This window comes from Leptonychotes weddellii, chromosome 9, assembly GCF_054177405.1.
Source record: "Leptonychotes weddellii isolate Sample4059 chromosome 9, ASM5417740v2, whole genome shotgun sequence".
NCBI lineage: Eukaryota > Metazoa > Chordata > Mammalia > Carnivora > Phocidae > Leptonychotes > Leptonychotes weddellii.
The window spans coordinates 97,045,056-97,054,931 of NC_138377.1; the positions used below are offsets into that span (position 1 = coordinate 97,045,056).

At 47.6% G+C, this 9,876-nt stretch overlaps 1 protein-coding gene across 6 annotated transcripts in view; it reads left to right on the forward strand.

The window, feature by feature from the left end:
• The window catches only part of PAQR5 (progestin and adipoQ receptor family member 5), a 74,952-nt gene extending 65,076 nt beyond the window's left edge, over positions 1-9,876 (forward strand). For 4 of the 6 annotated variants that reach the window (XM_081831322.1, XM_081831323.1, XM_031041069.2 and 1 more), the window contains 3 exons: positions 1,085-1,156; positions 1,266-1,407; positions 4,577-7,852. In XM_081831322.1, the coding sequence (XP_081687448.1) occupies positions 1,085-1,156; positions 1,266-1,407; positions 4,577-4,818 (456 nt within the window). In that variant the 3' untranslated portion in view covers positions 4,819-7,852. Of the gene's footprint in view, positions 1-1,084; positions 1,157-1,265; positions 1,408-4,576; positions 7,853-9,352 lie in introns of those variants that run through there. The other 2 variants (XM_081831324.1, XM_081831321.1) reach the window with 2 other exon arrangements.

Sequence of the window (9,876 nt, forward strand, 5' to 3'; positions counted from 1 at the left end):
AAGGACACAAGAAGGGGGAGAGCCCAGGCACTCTCAAATCAGACAGACCTGAGTTCAAATCCCAGTCCCACTGCTCACTGGCTGTGTGACCTTAGGCAATGCACATAACCTCTCCGAGCCTCAGTTTCCTCATCCATAAAGGAGGCTAACATCCCCTCTTGCACAGGGGGGTGGAGAGGGTTCATCTGATCCGCAGATCTGAAGGGCTCAGCTGTGCCTGGCACATGGCCTGCACCGGTGAGTGGAGTTCCCCTCCCAGGGGCAGCCTGAGGCTTGATGCATGAGGCAGGGACGGAAGGGGAGGGTCAGAGCTGGCTCCACTTGTGTGGGCCCGGGGGAGACCCCCCTGACTCCTTCCTGGAGGAGAGAGAACACACATAGGAAACCAGAGCAGAGAGAACAAGCTGGTCCCATGCCCCACCCAGTCGCACAGCTGAGGTCCGCGTTATTAGGGACACCATGCGCTCCTGGCGCTTGGCTGCAGCTGACGGTGGGCAGTGGGGAGGGGAGGCCTCATCCCGAATGGTGATGTTGATGAGCGCGCAGCTCCGGCAATCAGCCTGTCTGGATCCAGATCCTGACTTCACCGCTCATTAGTGGTTCATGTCACCCTCTGGCCCGGCTTCCTCATCTGAAAAACGGGAAGCTAGAGTCTGCCTCATGGTAATTGTTGAGGCGAGGCGCTGATGAAATCCCACGAGAGAGGGGCTGGCCCAGTGCCCCAGGTTAGTGACCGCTGCTGTCGCTATTCATAATGGTAACACAACAACTAGGCTTAGCTCTCAAACAGCATCATGGCCGTAATTAATACATTTGATGACTCAGAAGGCCTTCCAGGGATTTCAGGGCCTTAAAGCCTTAACTAGGAACATGAAACCAGGCGGTGCGCTGGTAAGAAGTGAGTTCAAGGGTGAATAGACCACTTTTTACTATACTTACATTTTGCCCCCAGACAGTAGAGTAGCAATAGGTCTAATAGGATTTTTCTTTTCTTTCACTCCTTTCCTTTTCTTTTGTACTCTAAATAACCCAAAAGGCTTTATGAGCATTTGGAGGATTAAAATACAGTTGCCCTCGTTCTCAGATGATCACCGTCAGGATGGGAATTCTGCTCACACAGTCCCTGAGTTCCTTTCCAAGCCACAGACCTGAGGAGGTGAGGGCCTTGGCCTATGACGACCACACGTGTGCGCAGAGATGTCTTCAGGCGATGAGAAGGGAGAGGGCCTCCCCTCAAGACCTGATGTTTCTCTAACTGCCTGCAGCTGTTCCTGCTCCCCGGGGAGAGTGTGCAGAATGAAGCCGTCCTGAACCACCAGAAGCACATGGCCATGACCCTCCTGGCCTCTTTCTTCTACTCCGCGCACCTGCCAGAGCGCCTGGCACCTGGACGCTTCGACTACATCGGTGAGTGTGCGGGAGCCCTGTTGCCTGGTGTCCTCCAACTCAGAGAGAGCCCCCCGCCGACACCAGTGTGTACAGTGTGAAGGGGAAGCAGGGGCAGAGAGAGAAGTGGTTCCTCAGGAGCTTCTCTAGGAGCAGGCCAAGGGGAGTGGAACTGGAGGCCGGGATGTATGCAGCCAGCAGATGGCAGGGGATGGTGGGGGAGGATGGAGAGCAGGTGGATCTAGGATTCTAAGGCATTCCCATGGGTTATGGGGCCCGGGGAGTGCCATTATTACCCAGAACATGAAATCCCATTATTAAACAGACATTGAGGGCAGCCCAGGAGAGGAACAGGACAGACAGAGTGCAGTTGGCTCTGAGGCGACCAGATGACAGGGGCCGTGCTGAGGGGAGAGTGTCTTTCGTGTTCAGGTGGGTGCAGTGGGGCCAGGAGTCTTGGTAGAACAGTGGTTCTCAGGTCTGGCCCCCAGACCACCAGTTTCAGCAGCATCTGGGAACATGCAGATTCTCAGGCCCCACCCCAGATATCCCACACCAGAGGCTTGAGGCCGGGGGCCCAGCACTCACTCAGGCTGTGTGACTCTCCAGGGGAACCTGAGCTCACTACAGTGAGAGAAGTGATGTGGTGGGGGAGGGGCCGTCTGAGCCACGGGACCTCCACTTGCTGGGAGAGTTCCTTCCCTCCCTGTCTAGGGAAGCGGGGTGGGCACCGGCTGGAGGAGGCACCCTTGGGCCACTTCTGGTGAGGCTGATGAGTCCGGGGATGAGCGTTCCTTAGATAAGCTATCGTGGGCATCCAAGGGTCAGTCCCTGTCCTTAAATGGTGGGCAGGGACCTTGGTTCTCCCCAAACCCATTTTGCCCGGTGATTTTCCATCTCCTCCCACCTGAGACGTGGCCAGATTTGCTTTGTGGACTCTGATAAGAGCTTCATCTCCTTCACTTACTCTCTCCTACCAGAAGGGATTGCAAAGACCAAAAGACTTGGAGGGCAGGTTCCCCAAAAAAGGAGGGAGACAAGAAGACCTGGTAACTGGAACCTGCTTGCAGGAGCCACGTCCACCCCCAGCCCCGCCTCGATGAAGCAGAGGTGGTTGTATATGAAGTCTGGGGGCTGCAGGAAAAGTAGCCCTGGGCCTTGTTTTGCCACCTCCCTGGTTGTTTCATTCAATCACCTTAGTCCCATCCTCTTGGGTCTCGGGGTGCAGAGCAAAAAGACACCCCTATAATGGGACATTTGCCAGACAATTGTTAATGACAGATCATCAACAAGGGGTTTGGAAAATTCTCTGTCCTGCATTAATGGAGCCTGCCAGTCGTGGGCCTCCCTCTGCAGTGCGGGCCAAAGTGCTTAGTGGTGAGGCGCTGGCCCCTAGGAAGCTCTTCCACATTCCTGTCGGGCTGGAGTGCTGACATCACTTTTCAGATATATCCTGTGGCCATGGCGTTTTCGGTCTTTTTATCTCCTGCTCTGATGCAGACAGGTTTGAGCCTTGGTGAGCTCAGCTAGTCACCTCTCTCTGCTTGGAGATGTGTCCTTGGAGAGCAGGGCTCTCTGCTGGACGAGAAGCCACTTTGCTGCACCCCAAATGGATTTGGCAATCCTACACAGCCCCTGAGTATATAGCCTGAGCGAGGCAGGGGCGGCTCGTCCGGGCACACCTTCTTGCCCAGGGGACACAGCCTGGGGGGCCAGCAGGAGCTGTGGTAAGGAGCTCGGGCCACCCACCTGAGAGGGCTCTCGCTCCCACACTCCCATTCCCGACTCTGCTTCTGCTCCCGAGTGCACGTGCCCAGGATGTCCCCTTCCTGGGACACGGTTATTGAATACTTCCTCCGGGATAAGTCCTGGGGGTATAACCTCTCTCTCTCTCTTTTTACTGAAAGAATCCTTTTTGAACTCTTGTGTTGTATTCGGGTGCTAGGACCGCCCTAACAAAGAATCACAGACTGGGGGGCTTACGCAGCAGAAATGCATTTTCTCAGGATTTTGGAGGCCGGGAGGCTGAGACCAAGGTGGGGGCCGGCTTGGGCTCTCCCGAGGCCTCTCTCCCTGGCTTGTGGACGGCCCTCTTCTCTGTCTCCCCTCACATGGTCTTTCCTCTGTGTACGTGCCTGCCCAGACCCTTACCTCCTCTTCTTAGAGGGACACCAGTCACCAGAGGTCCAATCTAGTGACCTCATTTTAATGTAATTGTCTTTTTAAAAGATCCTATCTCCAAATACGGTCACATTCTGAGGTATGGGGGGGGTGGTTGGGACATTGACCTTCGGACCTGGGGGCAGGGAGACACAAGTCAGTCCATGACACGTGCTGTCTGTGCTGTCTTCTCATCTTCTGGTCTCTGAGGTTTGTCCCGCACACAGTCCTCAGCCCAGGGCAATGGACTCCTTTTCTCACCACTACCAACTCAGTCCATCCCTGCCCACCCCCACCCCTGCCCCCTCTGCTGGCTCCTCCCCTCTGTGCACTCACAGCTGGCCAGCCAGGGTCCGGCAGGTCATGGGGAGGAAGAGCTCCCGGTCATGTCTGGGATTAACCGGCAGGTGAGAGAGGACCACCTCAAAAGTGGCCAGCAGAAAGTCTGGGGGCTTCTCCGTTGGCACTGAAGTCAGAATCGGAGCCGATGAGTGCTGGCCCTGAAGAGGTGACCTCTGGCAGAACGTGGTGCCAGACCTCTTTACGTGAAATACAGGACTGGTGGATAAGGTGTTTGAAACATGGACTTGGTTTGCTCAGATGGCCTTTTTATTTTTCCTCACACCGCATTTTAAAAATAAATGTACTGAGGCATACTTTACATACCAAACAAGTCCCTAATTTCAAGTGTACAATTCAGCGATACTTTTAGCGGACTTACCAACTTGCACGATCATCCCCATAAATGAGTTTTGGAACATTATCATCACCCCGGTAAGATCCCTCATGTCCATGTACTGTTAGTCCCAATTCCGACCCCCTGTCTGAAGCAACCACTAATCTACCTCATGTCTGTGGATTGGCCTTTTCTGGATGTGTGATATAGACGGAATCTCTCAATATGTGGTCTCTTGTGCCTGGCTTCTTTCACCCAGCATAATGTGTCTGGCCAGTAGGCCACAATTATAGTATCAACAGTCTGTTCCTTTTTTATTGCTGATCTTGGTGGCCTTTTCTGTGTTTGCCTTAGGTCACAGTCACCAGCTGTTCCATGTGTGTGTGATCCTGGCCACTCACATGCAGATGGAAGCCATACTTCTGGACAAGACTCTGAGGAAGGAATGGCTCCTGGCCCACTCCAGGCTCCTGTCTTTCCCTCAGATAACTGGAGCCATCCTTCTGTGCCTCATCTTCAGCCTCAGCAACATAATTTATTTCTCAGCTGCTCTGTATCGGATTCCTGAGCCAGAATTACATAAAAAAGAAACATGATTCAGACCATATGCTTCTTGTGCCAGATGTCAACCTTAAGCTACAACATCCTAACCACCATAAGCCAGCAGCAGGGTACTCGTTTCCAAAGGTCTAAAGTATTCACAATGGCTGATGTCTTGGCATTTTTGAGTGGGTTCATGTCAATAAGATATTGAACTGGGGAAATTTCTCTAGAGGTGCACTGATTCTGTATTATGATTTTAAAAGGGGAAGATTCTTAATATTTCATTAAGTTTTAAATTGATTTAAAATGGGTTTTTCAATTCTATTTAAACAGTTGGATTAAGCATACCACCCTTGTATTGTAGCTTGACTATTAAACACTTGAACGAAGCTTTACCACCCTTGTAGTATTACCCTTTGCAAATGGAACTTGCTTCATTTGATGAGTTCCACCTAGCATTGCCTCTGCTGAGAGCTCCACAGTGGGAGGGGAACGAGCCAGGAAGACCAGGGTAAGGAACCTGAGTAAGAGGAAGTGGGGTCTGTGGGAGCTCTAGGGACAGGGCAAACACTCCAGAATGGAGAGACCTGGTTTGGGGAAGGGTCTTCTTCCTTTCCCCACCTAGTAAGGGAATGAATAGAAAGGGTCCTCTTTCCCACAAGTCCGTTCTGCCTTAAAGTGCCAATTCCCATGTCATGTGGATTTGGATCTTCTTAAAGGTCCACATGGCTGGGTGTCCATGTTGTGTTTTTTCTGTTTTCTTGTTGCCAGTTTGATGCACAGTATTGTGTAGTACAGGTCCATTGTGTTATGGGTGGGGACTGGCTGACTTAAGCCCAGTTGGCGGTGTTCATCCGTCACCTTTTAAACCAGCGGCAGCACGATATTTGGGGATATTATACATTTGATGCCACTTCAGCATTTTAAATGCTGCAGATGTTACTGTCATGTGCAGAGGATGCTAAGACCTTGCTAAAGTGTTGGTCAACTGTAGTGATTCTCGAGCTTTACCGTGAATCAGAAACACTTGGTGGGTTTGTGACAAATGCAGATTTCCAGGCAAAGTCAGGAGATTCTGCATTTGTACATGGTTTAAAATGTAGGTCTTTTAGAGGAGATTTGCCCTAAATCTGAGCAAGTCCCCAGGTGATTCTAATGCAGAAGGGCCCCAGGCCAAACTTGAAGAGATGCTTTCCTCACGAATTCCAGAAGGCACTGGGCCTATCAGCTTTGCTGGGATTGACCTAGTTTTCAGCAATTTACCACCTAAGGATGTTTCCCCTGCTTTCTACTCTGCATGAGACTGAGCATTTTCTCATCTTTTGCACTGGGAGTTAAAGTTTAGTATTTCATGGTGTTTTCAGAGAGTACAGAAATGCTGATGCAAAACAGTTTTTAACAGAGGCCCATCAACCCCTGATCTGCACTTGCTAATGACTTAAGGGGCTGTCCATCACAAAGCAGGATCTTCTTTGCTGACTCAGGAACACCCCCATATCTTAGAATACAGCCTCTATGGTTAACTGGCCCAGAAACCCAAATGGCCTTGTGAATAGCTCATCGTCCAATCCTCTAAGGACAAGTAAAAATTTATATTGGATGAGAGTGGTCAAGAAATATGATTTCATTAGTTTTATTATCTGTTTACTTCCTCTGGGGAAGGTAGACTGATAAAATTATATGGGCTGGTAAATTTTTGTTACATTAATTGCTGTTGGATGACAAAATTTTGTTTTTGGCAATGATCTGACACTGTTAGTGGAATTTTACTCCAGCAGGGTCTGTGGGCTTCCATTTCATCTTGCTGTCACTGCAATTTTATGCTGAGAAGTACAAAGTTTAAATACCCTATTCTAGTAATGCCAAAGACATGAAGCTTTTTTAATATCTCTTATTTAGAGAGAGTAAAATAATGTTCTTTGTTTAGCTCAGAAATAGTTGAAAGGTAATAGGTGATTCATTTGAAGGACCTTTAGATTATTTAATTTTTGGTTATGTGGCTTTTTCATCATACTGCATGATGGAAAAGAAATGTTAAATCTACAAAATAGGAGCAGTGTTTCATAATGTTTTTAGATGTTTGGTAAACTTAGTCCCATGGTATACTTTTGGACAGTGTTACAAGTTGAAATTTGAGAACAGTTCCAATATACTGATTTGGAAGCTTCTAGATGTGGAAAATGGGTTCACATATATTAATTACAGTTAGGTATTAAGAGTAATGGGGGTAGAGTTTTGCGTAAGCCATCCCAGAAAGTCAAAAAGGCTGGCATTGGTTGAGCTGAAGACCTCACTGGGAAGAGGTCTTTTCATGTAGCGGCTCTCAGGGTTTTTTGAGTGTCTCAATTCGCCCTGGAGATACTTAAAGTGCCTTAAAGTACCAATGGTACTTTGGTAGGGACTGCTTGCCACGGCACTGCCTCAAAAGGGATTTTGTGGGGAGCAACAGACACCTGATGGGATGTCCCCCCGTTCTTCCTCCCCTGGCTTGAGAAACACTACTCCAAAATTTCCCAGTTGCTACAGTTGGGATAAAACTTGAATGTGTTTGAATGAGGTCATGTAGTCAACTTCACCTTCCTCCGCTCATCTTAAGAGTTTCACTTTCCATTGCTCAGTTTTGGAGAGAAAGGAATTTGTCACTGTGGATTAGAATGAGAAGTGGGAGGTTTTAGAAATCATCTGAGTACAAAGTGGTCTAAATATTTGGTCTGCTGTAGTCTTTCTCAAAGTGCTTGTTGTGGAACCCAGTTCACGTGAGAAGTTCTAAGGAAGGCAACGTGGAAAAGAATGGTGAGGTCACATGTGTTGGAGAGACGCTTCATTTGGCTCTGTTGTGTCCCAAATTTGTTTTGGCCATGGCACTATATGAAACAGCTATTAACACTGTATGACAACACTTTATAACATTAGTTGAATGCCAGCCTCTGATTTTCTAGCCAACGATGCATCATGGACGAAAAGGCAAAGACCCATTTCCAAACTCAGATGTTCTTCCAACTTACAGCAATGTCTGGTTTTCTTAAATTGTGTGGGAGAAAGAAAATAAAATTTATTTATTACAATAAAGATCTATTTCCCACTTGATTTGGTTATGTTTCACCTATCACTGCAAACGTGTTCGTTCGTCGTAAGAAATTCCTATACACGTGTGCATTGCTAAATCATTCTGTGAATATTTATTTTGTGCCTGATATATATAGAATGAACACTGTTTTAGGGGCTGGGGATAAGAGAAGTGAGGAAAACCCACCTCACTTGTGTGGAGGAAATGTGCTGATTGTCAGTAGGAAAAGATCGATCAGTTCAGATAGTGGTGAGTACTCTAAAGGAAATAAGCCTGGAGGAGAAATGCAGGTGGGAGGGACAGGGCAGGTGAGATTGGACGGCCACTCTGAGAAGCTGACATTTGAGGAGAGCCTTGATGGGCAAAAAAGGGCCCACTTTGCCAGCATGTTGCGGGGCAGGTGTTTTGGGTCGAGGTGGCATATGCAAAGGCCCCAAGACCAGTAAGTACTCGTCCTGTTGGAAGGATGGAAATCAAGCCACTCGTTCCAAAATGTGTAACTCTAGAAAATGTATGGATCGTTTGACTTTTGAAGAATTGTGGAATTTCTCCTGGATATTCTCCCCGGGAGATTGTGCAGGGGGCTTTCCTCTGTCCTCTTGGTACTTGTATGAATGCTTCAACTCTCTAATACATGTATTTCAGACAAAGAGAGAGTTGCCACACCCATTCTCTTCACTCGGGGCAACAGATTTCTAAAATTGGCTTAATTCTTGCCTCCTCTAAAGCATGGAACAAGGAACCTCCAAGATAATTTAATCCAGCCTTTCAAAAATGTGTTTGATGATGTAAAATGCACATTGTCAGGCCCAAATGGACAGATGCAGAAAACCTTGGGCGGGAAAAGTAGTCCTAGAGTTTTAAATTTTTATCAAAAGCCCCAAGTGATTTTTAATATAAGGGAGTTTAAGAAACACTGGTCTGGTCCAACCATTCTTTTTTTTTCACATCTGGAAAAAATAGTAGGAAGAATTCCCAGGTACTGGGGTGTCTGGCTGGCTCAGTTGATAGACCGCAATTCTTGATCTCAGGGTTGTAGTTTTGAGTCCCATGTTGAGGGTAGAGATTACTTAAAAATAAGATCTTAAAAAAAGAAAAAGAGACTTCTCAGGCACTTTTCATCCTTCCCCCTTTTGCAATGTATATAACTCTCTTCTTCTCCAACAGTGAGAAACGTGGCTCCCATTATCCACAATGTATTATTTGCTCAATCTTAGAATGTACAGACTGTCATTTCAGAATTACCAACTCATGTCTGCAAAAAGGCTTACTAATTAGAATTCAATATATGTTTCAAGTTCTTTTTGTCTTGAGCCTGAGGGCATATGGTCTCAAGAGTTTAAATTACTTGTGTTAGTTATGGCCCATTTATGTGTATGTTACTCATTTGAAATACGGTTCAGATCATTTGTTTCTTTTTTTGTATCAATTTTACAACCTCCCTCCCCCCTCCCCCCAGCTTGCTGATTTTATTGTATTTTGAGTCTGTAAAACATTAACATCCAGTCATTCATTTTCAGATGGCCTGGGGCAAGTCACATGGCCGTGGATGTGAGACAATGCTGCAGCCACTGGGAGTGAACAGCAGGGCCACGAGAGAGCGCCCCAGTGTTGAGTGTGTTGAAAATGCCACAGGTGTCCCTCTCTTCATTGTACCACCTTCCCTCCAACACTCTAGGCTTTGGCAGTTTCTGGTCACTAGTGGTTATACGGTTCCACAGCTGGACTCACGTAGCTGGGTGTTTGAGTTAATTACGGTTTCCACCCGGTGACTTCAGCGTCTCCCCTGTGATTTGCATAGAACCCTCCCCGTCCAGTTTGGCAGTTTCTTATAAAGTCCAACTTACACTTACGATGAGACCAGAAATCCCACCCAAGAGAAATGAAAATCACTATCTACTTAAAGACCTTTACGCAAATAATTAGACCACAATTGCCAAAGGGTGGAAAGAACCTAAATGTCCATCAGCTAGTGGATGGATAAACTGTCATGTATTCATACAAGGGATTACTACTCAGCAGTAAAAAGGGAACATGTTACTGA